Source organism: Hyaena hyaena, unplaced genomic scaffold, assembly GCF_003009895.1.
Source record: "Hyaena hyaena isolate Hyena2069 unplaced genomic scaffold, ASM300989v1 scaffold_454, whole genome shotgun sequence".
Taxonomy (NCBI): Eukaryota; Metazoa; Chordata; class Mammalia; order Carnivora; family Hyaenidae; genus Hyaena; species Hyaena hyaena.
Genome location: NW_024081086.1, coordinates 960,745 through 980,318, shown reverse-complemented (window position 1 = coordinate 980,318; position 19,574 = coordinate 960,745). Strand labels below are relative to the sequence as shown.

The following is a 19,574-nucleotide window of genomic DNA, read 5'->3' as shown; positions in this document are numbered from 1 at the left end:
CTCCCATAAACTCGAGACTCACATACCCAACTGCCTCTTTATTAATCGTATTTGGATACTAATAGGCAACTCACAACTAACAAGTCTAAAGCAAATCTGGTGATATCCCCCCTACAGCCAAACCTCTGTAAGTCTTCTCCTATCCTCATAAATGGAAATTTCATCTCTCCCATTATTTAGGCCAAAAATTTTGGAGTTCTCTTTGACTTACCTCTTTAACGTACACTTTATTTCCAATCGATCCACAAATCCTTTCCCCTCAATCTTAAAGTGTATGCAGAATCCATCTACTTCTCACCACCCAACTGCTAGTTCCTTGGTCCAATCCAGTCTACCATCTCTTCCTTGAATTATTTCCACAGCCTCCTCAGTGATCTCATTGCATCTACCCTTGCCCCCTAAGTCTTTTCATATCACAAAGCCAGAAGGATGCTCATCAAATATGGAATTTTGGAAACAAAACAAATTATAGCAGTGAGTCACACACAGAGAATCAGGATACAGAGGCTTTTCTTTCCAGGAAGCAGCTTTATTCATGCCAGTATAGGCTCATCAGGCTAAGACCCAAAAGTCTGAGCCCCGAGTGTGGCAGGGGGTTGCCTCTTGTACAATTTTTGCTCCTTTGTTTTCTATATATGGTAACACACAGTCTGATAGGGAGGTCTATGTTACAGAGTCATGAGGAATGTCATGCACACACACATAGCCAGGTTGCTTTCCCTTGTCTTAAGGTTTTCCCTACATTCCTTAAGGAGGGGCTCTACCACATTCCCCCTTTTGATGCTCAGACCCCCTATTTTGGGTCAGAAAGCATCATCTTGGTTTAGAGGTTTATATTTCCATAACATCATCACATGTGTGGCTGTTTTCCTTTTGACCATTACCTCAATGAGGCTGGAGACAGTCTGTATAACCAGGGGAGCTAGGCAAGGTAGGATTAAACAAGCCCTCAATAACCAAGAGGTAATTCCCATGAGGGTTTTTGAATCCCCTGAGAATTGAAAAGCATCCACCAAATAACTTCCTGGGGTCCTAACCTTTCCAGGTTTGGACTGGGACACGAGCAACCTTTCTCATTCAATCTGCGATTTCCTCAGTGATTTTCCTCCATCGCCTATCTGAAAGCAGCTGTTCCTCAGGTTAAACTTTCCATAAACTCCTCTCTCAGAAGCAAGCAAGTAATCTAAGGCCAAGCGATTTTGATAGATAGCATTGTACATTTTGGTTTGCTGCTTGGCTGGTAAGTTCAGAGCTCTGGGGGTTTAATTGGTTATAATTTCTACAACTATTTGATTATGTGGTTTAGTATGTAAATGGGAATGCATTAACCCCAGGTCCCATCCTCTGCCCAGGTGGCAAGGCCATAATAGTGGATTATATGCTCTGGAGGCCATTCATCATCTTTCCAATTGCTAATTTTCAGGGCATATCATTTCCTTTGAGTCTCCCTGTCCCAATACACTTGGACTTCGAGATGTTCTCCTCTGACAAGTGGGAACAGGAAGTAAGATAGATGAATAGTTCTCAGCAGGCATTACCCTGACTAGCCTGAGGGAAGTACTGCAAAGGTTGTTTTTCCACATTTCCAGTATAGTCTCCCGGAAACCCAACATTTGATGGCTGCATAGACATTGTCCCAGCCCTCTCAGAGATGAGAGGAGGTAGACGAGCAGTAGGGAGCTGGCTCAAGGTGTTCTGGGGACCCCCACTATTGGGTTCCCTGGGCAGATGAGTTATAAAATCTTTGGCCTAGGTATGTTAAGCTTCCAGTAGAGATGGTGAGCTTTTCTTCCCCACTGGGCAAGGAAGTTTTTCCCAATTACTGAGGTTTTGAGGAACCAAACCCCAGTAGTAGGACTGGGGTATTTTGTTTCATTATAAGGTTCACAAGGATCTAATTCTCTAGACTTCCATGGCCATTGATCCCCCGTGTTGGTTCCCCTGCACACATAGCAAGAAGAGATCTTCAGAGTCTGGGCTATAATCTCTGCTAGGGCTAGAAACAAGTTCCTTGCTGTGACTGAAATGGGAGGGGAGCTACTTCTTCTTTATAGAAGGCATAGAAGACTTGATGGGACATGGTGGATAAGTGGTAGTGACTCTCTTGAAATGTAGCATAGTCCCTGGGTCTCTGCCTTGCCAATGGGTCCAGATGCCAATTTGGGTGTCCCATGCCATTTGAAATCCCCTGGGTTAATGATGGTAAGATTAACAGGGTTACAGGCCTTTGACTGACAACGTGGTGGAGCAGACCCCCTTTGAAGGAGTGCTGTTGTGCCTTCTTTTTTCCAAGTACCCCATGAGAAACAGCTCCAGCTGGGGCATAAAAACTCCAGTGTATAGGCACATAAACCATTTTCTTCACACATGTATTTGTCATTGAGTCAGTATATCCTCTCCCAACCTAAGCCTCCACATAGAGTCCTTGGGCCTTCTATAACAAGTGCCCACTTTTTTCATATGACAGATGCCTCTGGACGAATACCTACCACCGCACATACATCAAACAGCATTGACATTAGTCATTTTGGGTTAGTAATTTGTGTCCGGCTGACCCACCACCCCTCCCCCTTGGTAGGACTGGATTTCTAACCAATCTTCACTGAGGTTGTATTGTGGGTCAAAGCAAGTGTATTGACTCTTCCATTGGCAGATAGAAGAGGTGGTCTTATTGTGTCTATAGGTCCCCAAGACTTTTCCTTAGCATGAGAAGTGGGTATGGTATAGTAAGGTCCAAGTGATTCCCTGGCCTGATCTGATTATGTGACTACATGGGTCACATAATGAGGAATTTAGGTCTACAGAAGGGGTCCAGATTAGAAGGAACCAATACCAACCAAGCATCCTATCCACAAAACAAAGGTGAGTGCTAACAGAAACCCCTCCCTCCCAGCCAGCCAGGGCGGCCTCTGCCAATCCTACAGCTAAAAGTAGAGCAAGAATCACAGTAACATTGAGAAACAAGGCAAGACAGTGCATCACAGTAAGGGAAGAGCTACAGAAAATAAGGACAGTCTGTTTGTTCTACCAGATCATTGATTCCTCAAGCTTCTGCTGTGTGTAGTCAGCTTCCGGAGTGATTAAAGCAGGGCTACGGTCTCCCAGAGCCTCTGGAGTTGCAGATTGCTTCATCTGTATGGTCAGCTTGCACAGAATTGATGGATCAGGAATGCACTCCCAGTTTCAAAATGCAGACTTCACTCTGCTGTGGTGAATCCAGGGACCCACCTCGACTACCTTTACTGCAATAGGGGCAGACATAATGATAATGAGAGGGCCCCTCCAGAGGAGTTTTAAGGATAGAACATTCCACTCCTTCACCTATACAGCATCTCCTGGTTTAAAGGGTTGAGCGTCTGTGGTCAGATTCACAGGTAATCACTCCCTAACCTAGTGATGTAAATTGGCAGGCCAAGGGCCTGCATCTGTTGCCTTAGGATTAGATTGCCTATCTCATTTAGATCCCCCTTGTGCCCTTGATAATGGGGGGAGGGCTCCCATAAAGTATTTCATAAGGGGAGAACCCCATCTGCTTAGTGGGGCTACAGCTGATTCTTAACAAGGTGTTCGGTAAGGACTGGTCCCAGTATAGGTAGGTTTCCTGACATAGTTTACTTCATTGCAGCTTCAGGGTTCAGTTCATTCATTCCACCTTCCCAGAGCTCTGGGTTTGATGTGCCATGTGTAACTTCCAGGTGATCTTTACCACCCCTTTGCCACCAGTTGCACCACCTCATCCATGAAGGCTGGTCCGTTAACTGATCCCATAGTGATAGGGATCCCAAATCAAAGAATGATTTATTTTACAAGAAGTCAATCCACTTCATGTGACTTTTCTGTGCAAGTACGAAGGCTTCCACCCACCCTGAGAAAGTGCACACAAAGACCAACAGATATTCACAGCCTCAGACTGGGGAAGCTCAGTGAAGTCCACCATCATATTTTCAAACGGGGTTCCCCCAACACTCTGCACCCCAGGGGCGGCCTTGGATCTCTGATGTGGGTTATTCCGGGCACACATTTCATATTGCTAGCATACTGCTTGGGCTGTGATGGAGACTCAAGGGATACAGAAATGTTGGCTCAACATAGTCTCAAGAGTCGTTCCAATAATAAGGGTTTCCTGATGGAACTTCTTGACAAATGCTGGAGCCAGGGCCTCAGGAATTGCTACTCAGCTGTCTTCAAATTTCTCCCATCCACCTGGGAGGTAGCTTTCATTTTCAGTCTTTTTTTTTTTTTTTTTAATTTTTAATGTCTTTATTTTGAGAGAGAGACAGAGAAAGAGAGTCAGAGAGCGAATAGGCAAGGGGCTAAGAAAGAAGGAGACACAGAATCTGAAGCAGGCTCCCGGCTCTGAACTGTCAGCATGGAGCCAGGGGTGGGGCTCAAACCCACAGACCATGAGATCATGACCTGAGCTGAAGTCCGATGCTTAACCGACTGAGCTACCCAGGCGCCCCCCATTTTCAGTTTTAAATCAGATACTTTCACATTGTGAATAATTAGGGTCCCATCCTGCCAGGGGCTTAGGGAACACTGAGGTGGTTAAGCCCGCTGATTCTGTTGCTCCTTTGGAGGCTGCTAGCTTTGCTCTCGGTCTGCCTTACGATTTGCAGTCATGGTGTCTCCCCTTGATGTCCTCAAAAATGCATGACTGACACTCTTTTAGGGGCCCACACAGTGTCTAAGAGTTCAAGGATTTCCTTACCATACTTTATTTATTTTCCTCTGTAGACCCCTTGTACATAAAGCCCCTTGTACGTGAAAGGTGTTGAAGGCATACTTAGAGTCTGTGTATATTAACATGTTTCCCTGCCACCCATTGGAGGGTTGGGGTTAGCACAATGAGCTCTGCTTTCTGTGCCAAAGTCCCCATTGGCAGGGATTTGGCCAAAATTATAGAATTCAGGGTCACCATGAAGTACCCTGCAAAGTGTTCCCCCTCCTTCACAAAACTGCTACCGTCAGTGAAACACTCAGCATCAGGGTCCTTGAGGGGCTGGACCCCCAAGACTGGTCGTCTGGAGAACGCCTCAGCCATGACTTCAGTGCAGTCATATGATTGACCTGGACCAATGGGCAGTAGAGTTGCAGGGTTTAGGGCCCACACTACTTGTAGATGCATGTGCAGGTTTTCACATAGCATTCCCTGATATCTGATCATCTGGCATTGGTTAGCCAGTATTGTCCCTTGTACTCCATTAATGTCAATACTGAATGTGGCACTCAGATGGTCAGCTCTTGTCCCATAGTTAACTTGTCAGCCTCAGACGCTAAGAGGGCCCTGGCTGCAAGTGCCCATAGGCAGGATAGGCAGCTTGGGCAACAGAGTCAAGCTGCTTGAAGAGGTATGCCACCAGGGGATGCCATGACCCCAACGTCTGGGTTAGGACTCCCACTGAGATGAATGTATAAGAAGAAGGGCTTGGACAGGTCTGGGAGCCCCAGACAAGGCACATTGGCAAAGGCCCATTTGATCTCTTCAAAGGCCCTTTGCTGTACTTGCTCCCATAACAGAGTTTCCCACTCTCCTCTTTGTGGCCTCATAAAGAGGTTTGCCAAGACAGACATGTTAGGTTTTTAGATTCTACAGAAACCTGCAGCCCAGAGAAACTCCAGAAACTGATGTCAGGTCAATGTGACCTGGATTAAACAAATGCTTTTTTTTTCTCCAAGCTGAGTTGGTGCTGCCCCTGGGAGAGGTGAAAGCCAAGGTACTTGACTTTGTTTTGACAAATTTGGGCCTTTTTCTTGAGACCTTATAGCCAGTTTCCCATTGGAGGGTAAGGAGCTGCCGAGTTCCTTCCATGCAATCCTTCCAGCCAGCAGTAAGTCATCTACGTACTGAAGACACAGCCATGTTGGTCTGCTGGAAAGCCTCTTAGGTCTGAGGCTAATGCATTGCCAAAAATAGTTGGGGAGTTTTTGACACCCTGAGGCAGTCTGGTCCAAGTCAGCTGGCCCTTGTCACCATTTTCAGTATTCTCCCACTGGAAGGCAAAGATCAGTGGACTCTGGGGGACCCGGAGGATGCAGAAGAAGGCATCCTTGAAGTCTAGGCGTGTGAAGAAAGCAGCTTCGGTGGGGATAAGACCCAAGAGAGTGTATGGGTTCAGGACAATCGGGTGCAAGGTGATGGCGGCCTGGTTTATTGCATGCAGGTGTTGGACTGGCCAAGAGTCATTGGTGCCTGGCTTTTGGACTGGTAAGAGAGGCGTGTTCCAAGATGACCAACAGGATCGGAGGATCCCATATTTTAGAAGTCTCTCCAGGTGCTTCTGTATCCCCATCTGTACCTTACAAGGGATGAAATATTGTTTTTGGCAGATAGCCTTGCCCCTGGCTTTAGCTCTACAATTACCAGAGGTTATGTTCTGGGCCAATCTTGGTGAGTTGTCCCCACCCCACACACCCCCCACCCTGTACTCTGAAGGGCAGCTAAGGTCCCTGTTGTGGCTCTTCCATGAGACTGGAGAGGTGCCATTCTTCCCCTTGAGGAATCATGAGAGACATAACCTTTGCTTCCAGCTTTCGTAGAGTCAGAGCAACTTGTCCATGGGAGTTGAAAGTTATCTGGGCCTGCAGCTTTCCCAACAGGTTTTAGCCCATTAAAGCCACAGGGAAGTCAGGGAGGTATAGAAATTCATGGATGACTTAATGGGTGCCTAAATTGCATCTCCAAGGCAGCAGGAAGGGATGGCATCTTGGATTGCCCATGGCCCCCACAATGGTGGCTTGTCTCTGTTAGAGGGTGTCCACGGGTTGGGTCACCCCAAGTGTTCCACCCCAATATCCACCATGAAGTTGATGGGTCAGCCCCCCACAATAGTTCAATCGTTCAGAGCATAGGCTCTTGGGAGCCTAACCAAATAGAGCCTGCTCTGTCCTAGTTCTCCTCTGGTTAGCCCCACTAAATCATCTTCGGGGGCCTCATGAGGTGGTGGTGCTGGTTGGTACCATCCCTGGACCATATGGCCTCTTTCTTTCTGTTTGGGGCCTGCTAAGAATTACCCAGGTGCAGAAGGCACTCATTTTTTTTTTTTCCAGTGGACCTCCTGACAACAGTGAGCACAGTGGTTCCGACCCTGACCCAGCAGGACACCTTTCTGGGAGCTTTCCAACTGCCCCACCAAGGGAGCAGCTAAAAAGTCTTCCTTTTTCTACATCTTCCAGGGCATTCTTCCCCTCCGCCCCACCTCATCACGGTTGACAGCCACCTTAGTTGCTACTTCCAGCAACTGACTGGCATTCATGCCAGTGAAACCCTCTAACTTTTGCAGCTTTTTCCAGATGTCCCCTTGCGCCTGACCTAAGAAAGCTGCATTGACTATCCCCTGGTTAACAGGCACCTCTGGATCAAAAAAGGTGTAGAGATGAAATGTCTCATTTCAGGGTCTCCCCAGGTCCTTGGAGCACTTCTGATGTTTTACTCATATTTATGTCCTTTTTACCCCTTCTTTCATGCCATTTAGAAGGGCTTCTTGATACCATTCAGTCCTTGTAAGCCTTCCATCTACACTTGAATCATTTGGGTCCCATTTGGGGTCCTCCCCAGGGAAGTGAGCTAGAGCATAAGCCTGGGTGTCTAGTATCTCAGCAGGAACATTCTCCTCTAATCATTTTAGGGCCACCTGGATAATTCGGTGACTCTCCTCCATGTCCAAGAGGGTCAAGAGGAGTTGGCAGCAGTCCATCCAGATAGGCTTATGGGTTTGAATTATGGACTGCATTAGTTCATCATAGCCTGGGGCTTCTCTGTATAGAAGGGAGTTGGGTACTTCCAATTTAGGAGGTCTGTAGAGGTGAAAGGTTGGTACAGAAAAATACAATGGCATCCTAGGATCTGGCTTTCCTGGTACATAGATGGGTTCCCTAGTTCCCCTCAGTGGTATCTGTAGGGCTCCCCAGTGTTGCTGTAGGGAGGGACTGTCTCCACTGGCCTAATATTCTAATCGCCTTCCAGGAATGATGTATGGCATTAAGACCAGTGGTTTGGGCAAGCCAGTCACATCCAGAGAGGCCAGTGGTGGTAGAGGTGGCAAGGCCTCAGGACTTTTGGCAGCCAGGGTGGCTGGAGCTGCACTTGGCAATGGGGTCCCCTCAGTCTCTCCTGACAGTATGGGGTTTTCAATTTTTGGCCAGCATTTGGAGGAAGCCGTGACATGAGCCATCATAACTTTATAGTTCTCTTCAATACAGACTTTTAGCCAAGGGGGCCAGGATAGGACCAGGTCTTGCCAACAGTCAATGGAAGGAAATTGGTTGGGGTGGCCTAGATCCCCCACAAGGACTCAGAGAACTCGGTCAATTAGTTCTTTCTCAAGTGAGCCCTCCGAGGGCCAGCCCACCCCTAACAATGGCCAATCAACTTCACAGAATTTCCAGAGCTTTCTAGGAAATTAATTTCAATACCATAATCTCCTAAAATAGCCCCTTTTGAAATTCCTCAACATACACTCTAGGGGAGTCTATTTACTCTGTTTTCCACACATTTCCTCCCCCTAGCAGTCAACTTTCATGCACAAGAGAGGGAAAAGGGGGAACAGAGGGACTAATTTGGAGAGGATGCACACTCGCTTTGTCCATTTCTGACTGCTCTCCTCTCGGAGATATTTCAGGCACCTCTTAGTTTTAGTGGGTTCAGTATCAAGCCTGATATGGATCAGAATCCAGAGGACGGCTGACATTGCCCCAAGCCGTATGAGGTCACCATGGAACCGTGGATCAGGACTCAACAATCGCTTCATTCCATTGGTTAGGTCAAAACCTTTCGTCTGTCTGTCTCATTCACATACAGTCACACAGTGACTCCAACCCACTGCCCAACACCCAGCACCTTAGAGTTGTGGTTTCGTTCCTTATAGAACCACTCAGGAAACTCTGGGAAGTGATCAGGCTCCTCTTCTGTCTCTTAGGGGCAGGTCTACCAAAATGAACCCGGGTTCTTACCAGTCTGATGGGTGGTCCTCCCTGAGCTGGTTCCTGGGCCTCGCCAGGTTCCTTTGTTCATCCAGGGCCCTGGCACCAGCGCACCAGGATAGGCTAGTTTCCTACTGATCAAGCGATCTGCTGGCAACAGGCAAGGTCACCTCTCCCAGTGCCTCAAAGTTAGTACCCCAGTGACAAGGGAGGCCAAGCACCATCTCCATCTCCCAGGCAAGCCCCCACAAAATGTAGCAGTGAGTCAAACACAGAAAGCCAGAACACTGAGGATTTTCTTTCCAGGAAACAGCTATTGGTGCCAGTACAGGCTCAGTGGGCTAAGACCAAAAGGCTGAGCCTCAAGCTCAGTAGAGGGTTGCCTTTTGTATAATTTCCTTGTCTCCCATATATAGTAACATACAGTCTGAATGGGTAGTCTATGTTACAGAGTCCTCAGGAAGGTCTCACCTGCACACTTAGCCAGGTTGCCTTCCCTTGTCTTGAGGTTTTCACCACATTCCTTAAGGAGAGGCTCTACCACAAAATAAACAAAGAAAAAGAGAGACGAACAAAAACAAACAAACAAAAAATTCTTAAATACAACGAACAAACTGGTGGTCACCAGAGGGGAGGTGGGTGGGGGAGGATGGGTCGAACAGATAAAAAGGACTAAGAGTTCACTTGTCATGATGAGCAATGAGTACTGTATAAAATTCTTTTTTTTTTTAATTTTTTTATTTATTTCTGAGAAATAAAGGGAGACAACATGAGCAGGGTAGGGTCAGAGAGAGAGGGAGTTACAGAATCTGAGGCAGACTTCAGGCTCTGAGCTAGCTGTCAGCACAAAGCCCGATGCGGGGCTCGAACCCATGAACCATGAGATCATGACTTGAGCCGAAGTCGGACGCTTAACCAACTGAGCCACCCAGGCACTCCTGAGTACTGTATAAAATTCTTGAACCATTATATTGTACACCTAAAACGAATATAACAATGTATGTTTACTTTTATGTGAATTTTAAAAATAAAAATTTTAAATGTACTATTAGTTAGCCCCTATATCACTCAGAAGCCACAGTACTTACTTGGTGATACAGTCTTTTCCATATCCCTTTCCCCTCTTCAGTCTCCACTATACCTCGTGACTTCTTGTATTCTTCTTCCACTTGTTCATTCCACTACAACCACATTGGCTTCTTGCATGTCCCTAAAACATACCAAGTATACTCCTGTGTCAGGCCCTTGCATTTACTGTTCCTCAGCCTCATATAGTCTCTCATCCCACTTCCTCTTGATAGTCCTGAGACTTGCTGCCTTCCCTTATTGAGACTTTTGCTCAACTATTACTTTATTAGTGAAACTTTCCCTGACTACTGCATATAAATTGGCAAATCTTACTCCCTAGCCAAGTCTCCCCTAGCTTCTTGTATGCATCTTATATTTATATTCATAAACAAAATATATTTGTTTGTGTCTTCTTCTACCACTAGATGGAGGTTCCATCATTTCAGGGACTTTTGTCACCTTTTTTTATGAATATATCCCCAGCTCTTGGGAAGGAACCAGACAATAACAGAAATTCATGAATATTGTTGAATAAATGTGTTAAACACTTGAGCCAAAAATGAGAGCAGTTCCTGTGCTTGTCAAGGAGAGAGATTTTTAATTTTTTTATTTTTATTTACCTTTTAGAGAGAGAGAGAGACAGAAAAAGGCAGGTAAGAGTGGGGGAGGGGTAAAGAGAGAAGGAGACATAGAATCCAAAGAAGATCAGGCTCTGAGTTGTCAGCACAGAGCCCAACATGGGGCTTGAACTCACAAACTGCAAGATCATGACCTGAGCAGAAGTTGAAAGCTTAACTCACTGAGCCACCCAGGCACCCTAAGGAGAGAGATTTTTTAAAGAAAAGATCATTTTAAAAAAACATCCATCTGAAGAAGGAGGATGAGTTTATTAAATAAGAGGACCAAGTTTGATAATGAATTTTTACTGTGTAGGTAACATTTGAGCTGAGGATTTAAAACTTAAATGGCATTTACCAGACAGAGGAGAGTGTAGGGAAGACAAATAAAACAACAAAAATGTAGCTATAGATGTCTAAAAACATGGGGCACATTCAAGAAACAATGAACAGTTGTGAGTAGAGCCTAAATTAATTAGAAAGGCAAGCTTAAATTAATTAGAAAGAGTCAAGGGAAGGTAATTTGGAGCTGATTGGGAAGTAAAGCAATTTTCTCAAATTCTCAAATCAATAAAGTTCAAATTGTAAAATTCATCATCTTTAGTAATGGTCTCTAATTTTTCCAAGTCCCTAACTTGGCTACATTAAGTTACTTTTGCATAATAATTGTGTAACAGCAAGTTGACTAAAAGTATTCTGCATTATTCTTAATAAAAAGTACTCCTGACTCTCACCATCTAATACTATACCTAAAGAAAAGACACCATATTCTGTTCAATGTGTCTTTGAAAATGAGGATTATGGATTTCGAAGAATTAAGGTAAAATTAGGGAAGAATGCAAAAGTGTGGTTGCCAAAGTTATATGTACTTTTTCTTTTATCATAGTGCTTCTGATTAAGAAAAGCCATGTTTCCATGCTAATTTCCTTCTTGCACTTCTTGTTTGTTCATCAGTCTCTCCATTAGACAGTCAGTTCCAATTTAATGTCTGGTACATATACAAAGCTTTAAATAAAATTCGTTGGCTATGTTCAAATTGCATCCAGTGACCCTACCTACTTATATACATACCTACAAATTTTCTGGAATTTGCTAATTTTGTGCCATGTGTAAGACACTGACTTAAATTCTTCTAAGCATGCAAGGACAAAAAGAATGAGAGAAAGAAAGAGAAAAGGAAAGAAATAAAGAAAGGAAGGAAATGAGGGAGGGAAGAAAGAAGGAAGGAATGAAAGAAATAAAAGAAGGAATTGGATGCCTTCTCTTCATTCAGAAGAGTTTGGTTATTGAGAGCACATGATGCGGTAAATCCATTAATATGTCTTGCCTCAAACAGCTATCTAAAATCTCTTCTTTTTCAAATATTGCATCATCAGAGATCAAAATAATTTCTTAATCTAGAATTTGAATAAGTTTTTATAGTTCTGGTTAATGATGAAAAGGCAAAGTTTTCACTAGATACTAAGACAATTTGCAACCTCTTCTTAAACTTGTTAATACATTTCCTAATTATGGAGGACAGACTGCAAAGCCCAGGACCTCATGGTATGCATTAGGAGCTTCATCAGTCAATAAGAGAAGAAGGAGCTTATTAAAGCACAGAAAACACCCAAAAGCATGACTCCTGAAATTCTTCAATGTCTAATCAGATCTTCACTCTCAAGAAGCTCACAATTTAATATGAAAAGTGGACATACTAAGTAAGACTCAATATACAGTATGTGTCAGGCAGTAGTTATGAGATGCCGTTAAATAAATTATAGATGAGAGAGAACCCTCCAGAGGTTTTCTCAAAGAAGAATCCACAGGAGAGGCAAGACTTACATGAAGCCCTAAAAGGCTTATAGGATTTTGATAGACATTTTTGATAGACATATTTGCAGGAGACAGAGTCTTTGCTGGGATAAACATATAAATAATAATAGCAATATTAATAATAGTAATAGAAATAATATCTTCTGCTACTACCATTTACTGGGCTTCAGGATGTTCTGGACACGGTGCTGAGTGCTTTATGTGAATTACCTCATTAAATTTTTATGAGAAGCCTCTAAAGTAGAGAATGGAAATTACAGATGTTGAAGCTGAATCCTAGTGATTATGAGTGACTTCCCAAAGGGACATAGAAGTGAACTAGAGTCCATCTGGTTCCATGCACTATTTGAGTAAGCACTAAGATTATCTGCTCACATGAAGAGTATGTATTAGCTCTGAAAGAAAATGGAATATATAGCTGGAAATATACTTTGGAGCAGACCCTGAATACCAGTTGATATCATTCGGTTTGTGCACATGCGTGTGGGTTTCTGACCTTTTTCCTATAGAAATGGAGACATCCTAGAAGTGTTCAGTAGGAAAGGTTTATGACTTAGAAATATTACTACAAAGGCACTATGCAGTAGACTGGGCAAATTGAAGGCAGAAGGCCAATTAAGAGTGTACAGAAAACAAACAGGAGAAAAAAGATGTGAAAAGAAATTAAAATGAACTGGAATACTTTGGATCCTTAATTCTGAACTCATTTTTATTTTTTAGAAAAATATTAGAAACTGAAATTGCCAAGATTTAAAAAATTTTAAGTTTAGAAATCTGTACTTGTAAAATATGCATCTATTTTGTTGGAGTATGGGATTAAAGTAATCCACAGTGCAGTAGAGAAATGGTTAACAGGAGCCTCCTCCCACTCCCACACACACACACACCCCCCCCCCGCCAAAAAAAAAAAAAAAAAAAGGTAGAACAAAAGGAAGAGAAGAGGGAAGTACATCAGCTACAGAGGTGGCTCATCTCAGGAATTCCTGAAACCAGACACATTAGCACAGAACCGTACCCAATCTAGAGATAGTGAATCCAACTGAGGAAAAGTAGAAACACGACTATAGCCAACTAGGCCAGGTAAGTAGCAGGCCTTCTTCCAAAGACAGCACTGAAGTGCAATAAGAAAACAGCTTTTCCGATTGCTCAAGAAGCAGCCAAAACTATTTTTAAACCTTGCTTTTCAAGGCCTTAAGTATCCTTTGCCGCTAGCCAGTCCAAGATGGAAGCCAGACACCTTTCACAGCCTGGAAATGTTGAGCATTTCCTGGTACAGACAGGGAAGAGCAAACAGAACATGTCCAGGTTACATCCTTAATACCTGTAAGCTTAAATACCATTGGCTAATTAAACTCGAATTTTGTAATGGGCTGACTTTGGTCTTAAAAGGTGTTCTTATAGCGCTAGACTTGAGTCTAGACGTAAAGCCAACCTTGACTCCCTGGACACTTGTAAGTTCCTACTTGGTGAGCCTAGATTTCTAGTGGTTTGTAATGTAGTTTCAATAAAATGGGCCATTGTTGGCGGTTTTGTTTATTTTTTTTAAGGAGTTAAATAAATTAAAATGAGTCAGCTGCATTCCTGAGCTGAGAAGTCACTCCACTTACTAAAAAATGTATTTTATTAGTTTCCAGCCACAGTCCTATTTCTGCTGCATTGAAATCTAATGCTAGAAGATAAAATATTTTCTATTAAATTTGATAGGTTTAAGTAAAACTACATGACATGCTTCCATCAAAGGAAATGAAAATCATTCTTCAAAGTGGAATCAATTTGCCATTGTGACAGATGATGTTTTTCAAATTTAGCTGCAGTTCCACAATGGCACTTTGATGTCTCTGAATAATTGACATAAGCAGCAATTCTCTATTTTAAACTGTGTTCTACTTTCAGTTTGGTTCTTCATAATAGGAACACTCCACAGGGTCCTGGATTCTTGCAGTTTTTATTTTGCAAACTACTTTGCATCATAAATAAAAATCTGCTTTTTATAAAAAATGTCTGATTTTATAATAGAAAATGTTTTCTCATTTTTATATTGAAAAACATCTGTTCTTCCTTTGAGCAATTAATGTATATTGTGCATAAGTTATAATATATATTATACCATATATCTTAGCTGACAAATACTCTATTCCTAGCAAGCATAGATTGCATTTAGTTTTTGTTAATTATAAAAAAAAAAAAATTCCTTGAGACTAAAGAATCAAACTGAACACTCAGTTTCTTCCAAAATTTCTGGAGAATATCCAAGCTGGGATCATCATAAACTTGAAAGCAAAAGTGACAGAGAGGGATTAATGGGCTGAAGTCAAGATCTATGCCCCAGATCTTGAAGCATCTCTACTGAGGCATGGCTACCTGAAAACTCACCTACTGAAAGCTCAGAGGCAGATGTAGAGGTTCTGTAATGATAGCCTTCAAATCTTCTGTCTCTTGTTCTTGTGGGTTCATGGCAGATTTTCCAATGGTTCTCAGAAAAATGAGAAAGTAAGAACAGTGCTGCAGTGAATTTTTCACAAACATAAATATATTTCATTGAAAGAACTGTCCTTTACATAGGAGATTGTCCTTTTCTTAAGCCCTTTCTTCACAAAATAATTATTATGTTCATAGTAGGATGTTTGCTGTTGTTAACATCTTTACTTGGTAAAATGAAAAGCTGCCAATCTTATGTTAGTCCCACTTGTTTTTCCTTGTTCTGTTCTTTTTTTTTTAGTGTTTATTTTTTTGAGAGAAAGAGGGACAGAGCACAAGCAAGGGAGGGGCAGAGAGAGAGAGAAGAACACACAGAATTGGAAGCAGACTCCAGGCTCCAAGCTATAAGCAGAGAACCCAATGCAGGGCTTGAACTCACAAACCGTGAGATCATGTCCTGAGCCAAAGTTGGACACTTAACTGACTGAGACACCCAAGAGTCCCCCACTTGCCCCACTTGGTTTTCTTTGAAACCATGATAAATACCAGTGGAAACTTCAGTGAATCTCCTTTCTTCCAGCCCCACAGCTTTAAAGGGGGCATGGAAAACCCATTGCCTCACTAAAAAAAAAAAAAAAAAAGTAGGTGAAGTGGCAAGAATTCTGTTTGTTAATTAGAGTTCTCTAACATCTAAGACATTTCTTTAGAGGATAAACATTGTATCCTGGTTTCAATAAAACACCAGGAAACTAGATTAAAAATATCATTGACCGAGTGGCTAAAATGAACAAATCAGGAGACTATAGATGCTGGTGAGGATGTAGAGAAATGGGCAATCTCCTACAGTGTTGATGGGAATGTAAACTGGTGCAGCCCCTCTGGAAAACAGTGTGGAGGTTCCTCAAAAAAATTAACAATAGAACTCCCCTAGGACCCAGCAGTAGCACTGCTAGGAATTTACCCAAGGGATACAGGAGTGCTGATGCATAGGGGCACATGTGCCCCATACATAGGGGCACATGGACCCCATAGTAGCACTTTCAGCAATACCTAAATCATGGAAAGAGCCTAAATGTCCATCAACTGACGAATGGATCAAGAAGATGTGGTTTATACGTACAATGGAATACTACATGACAGTGAGAAAGAATGAAATCTGGCCATTTGTAGCAACGTGGATGGAACTCGAGGGTGTTATCCTAAGTGAAATAAGTCAGACAGATAAGGACAGATACCAAATATTTTCACTCTTATGTGGAACAAAAAAAACTTAACAGAGGATCATGGGGAAGGGGAAGGTGGAAAAATAGTTAAGGAGAGAGAGGGAGGCAAACAATAAGAGACTCTTAAATACTGAGAACAAACTGAGGGTTGATGGGGGTGGAGGAGACGGGAAAAGGGGTGATGGACATGAAGGAGGGTGTTATATGGAAACCAATTTGACAACAAACTATAAAAGAAAAGAAAATCATTGACCTCCCAAATATGTATTACAACATAGATCTCAAAGTAGTATTAACATACCTGTCAAGATTTTATCATTCTTCAAGCTGAATCCATTTTACAGTAAGGATTAACTCTAGTACTTGCCAAAACTGAGTTTAGTATCATTTAGTTATTTGATAAAATATTTCTAGGTTACTCTATGCCTTTGCATAACTTTCAATGAAAAGATCAAATGCTAGTAGTATCAAATCCTCACGTCACTGAAAATCACTGTAACTGCCAATGTCATCTGGTATTCTAGGATCTCTGGAAGTAACAAGAAACCAATAAGATTGAAAAGCATCCTATGTGATTTGACATAGTCTTGAGAAAACACGGGGTGCCTGTGACTTGTGTTCTATGTGAGTCATGGTACACTTGACATTCTATCTCTTTCTTTCCCTTTTCCCCTTTCCAGTGAAATCAGATGAGTTACAGACAATCAAGAAAGAATTAACCCAGATCAAAACGAAAATTGACTCCTTGCTAGGGCGCCTGGAGAAAATTGAGAAGCAGCAGAAGGCGGAGGCAGGTAAGTGAAAAGGATCTGTGGACACAGACATGTTGGGATTAAACCAGTGAAACACTGTCAATCACAGAGACAGCGCAGGGCCAGGGGGATACTGGCTGAGTTTAACAGGTTAATACAGATGCATGAATAAAGTCTTTGAGCCAAGAGTTGCAACAATGCAGTCTGAGTTTTTACTGTTTGGAGAACATGAACCAATTTGTCTAAAGTTCATATTTTTATAAAAGAAAAAACATTTTGATGGTAATAATAATAGTTATATCATAATTACAAGTTAATACCCCAATGTCAAGGATCCTTTAAAAAAACAAAATCAATTAATGGAATAACAGTGTCAGACTATAATAGTATTCATATTTTAAAAAACTAACTGCAGAAATATAACAGATTTCAAAAACAATGATTATAAAGCCCAGCTCCTGCATTGCTACAATCCTGCAAAACTTCAGTACCTGGTTTCAGGATCCTCAGCATCAAAAGCATGTCCCTAACCACCCGCGGCCAAGTCATTTGATTATATCTTTTATAACTTAATGCCTCTTCTCCTTTGAGTTCTCAGCCTTGACCCTATTTCTATTCTAATACAATTATAATGTCCTTGTCATGTGTCTACAGATATTTTTTAATCACAGACTATGAGAATGAGGATAAAGTTAGAGAAGAGCAAGCGCACAGTGTGAAAATCATGTTCTGCAAGGCCTCGCGCGCTTCAGAGGCTCCCTGGAGATGAGATGAGGGTTAGAACGAGGCCCGGGAGGTAGATGAATTCATGCTTCCTCCAATTTCAGCCCTTGTTGTACCTGCATCTATTTTATATATTGGGATTCAACATAAGACTTCATTTTCTAAAAGAGCTTCACTTTTAAAAAATAAAAAATATGGTTTTGAAAGCCACGGATCAAATTCAGCCTCCTCATTTCACAGATGAAAAGACAAAGGTTCAAGGAGGTAAATTGATTTTTCATAGCCACCTAACGAGTGAGTGATAGAACTAGGTCTCCAACCCCAGTCCTGTGAGTGAATCCAATGCCCTTCCCATCTGTAGTTTCAATCTCAGGTTCCACCTGGAGCCTGGTCCCAGGATCTCACTGACGTGAGGCTACCTGGGTTTCTCTTAACTGATGGGAATTGGTTGGGATCCTGGCGTCCCTGAGCTACAGCTAAGAGGAATCTGCCTATTCGTTTGCCATACTAGCGGGTGAGGTGAGGACTAGAGCTTTCACCTCCTGCCGATGAGCCATACAGGACTCAAGAATAAAAAGAAGCCAGATGTGAGTCAGCGGTATACCATAATGAATGAGAGAGAGAAATTCTGGTTCAGATTCTCACATGCCACTGGCTTAGCCTCAGTTTTCTCCTTTATAGAACAAAGATAGTAATCCCTACCTCACTTTATGAGAAACAAATAAACTAGCATATGTAACTTATATGGCACAGTTATTAGCAGAGTAGAGGCTCAGTACTTAGAGCTGTTTGGCATTGGTAGTGACACAACATTTCCTACTGTTTTCACACAACCCAGTTTTTTAAAAACATGAGTCATATACGTAGCATATGGCAGATTCTCATCGTTGTGGATATGAAAAAATAGATAAAAGAGTCATTTTGATTAAAAATGTCTATTATCAACATATTTTCTACTATAAAAAAGAAATGGGCAAAAGATCTGAGTAAACGTTTTTCCAGAGAAGAAATACAGATGGCTGTGAGGTACACAAAAAGATGTTCAGCATCACTAATCATCAGGGAAATGCAAATCAAGACCCCAAAGTAATATTATGTCACAGTTGTTAGAACGGCTAGTATCAAAAAGTGCTGGTGAGCACGTGGATAAAAGGGAAACTTTGTTAATTGTTGGTAGGATTGTAACTTTCGACTATGGAAAACAGTTCGGAGATTCCTCAAGAGATTAAAAGTAGAACTCCCATAGGATCCAACAATCACACTGCTGAGCATTTATTTGAAAAAAAAAAAAAAAACACTGCCTATACGTCTTAATAAACGTACATTTTAGAAAGCTTTTTATATGCTGTCTATGGCAGTAATCTAAAGTGTTGCTGTAACTGAACTATCCTGTGATGTTGCCTAAATCAATATTTCCCTCTGAGGAACTTCTGTGAAATTCGTTATTATGTAAAACAACCCTTACAGCAAAGGACTTTGATAACCAATTTGCACTTCAGTTTAAAGGATTATGGAGAACTCATTTAAATATAAATCACCTCAAAGAGAAAAATGTGATCCTTATTCTATCACAGTTTCTAGTTTTCTGCAATGAATAATACCAAGAATAATACTTATCTTCTTGGAAGATCATCTATAAATGTAATGCCAAAATTCAAAGCTTGCATTTCCTTTTCATGAAAGGCTGTCACCTTACTTTTGTACATGTTTAAACTTTCCCAGTCATGAGACAGTTATTTTTTAAATGATAGGTTTAGTCTTTTGATATTTATGTCTTTCTTACTTTAACATGTTAGGATTATTTAATTTGTAATTTCATTCACTTAGCAAATGTGCCCTGAAAAGCATTTGTATTTATTGGAGATAAGGTGATTACTTTCTATATTTTCTTTATGAAAAGAAAAGTCTTTCCTTGTAAAGAAGGACTCAAGATTAGACTATAGAAAGTGAGAAGAAATATAATAAAATTCTTAAAAAAATACTCCATATCTCCTTAGTAAATTTAAGGAAGCACTCATTTTAATGCTTATTGGGTT

At 41.9% G+C, this 19,574-nt stretch overlaps 1 protein-coding gene across 3 annotated transcripts in view; it reads left to right on the top strand.

Moving 5' to 3' along the window:
• Positions 1-19,574, top strand: part of RALYL (RALY RNA binding protein like) — a 388,833-nt gene that overhangs the window by 317,297 nt on the left and 51,962 nt on the right. For all 3 annotated transcript variants that reach the window (XM_039253467.1, XM_039253466.1, XM_039253468.1), the window contains exon 6: positions 16,744-16,857. In XM_039253467.1, the coding sequence (XP_039109398.1) occupies positions 16,744-16,857 (114 nt within the window). The remainder of the gene's footprint in view (positions 1-16,743; positions 16,858-19,574) is intronic.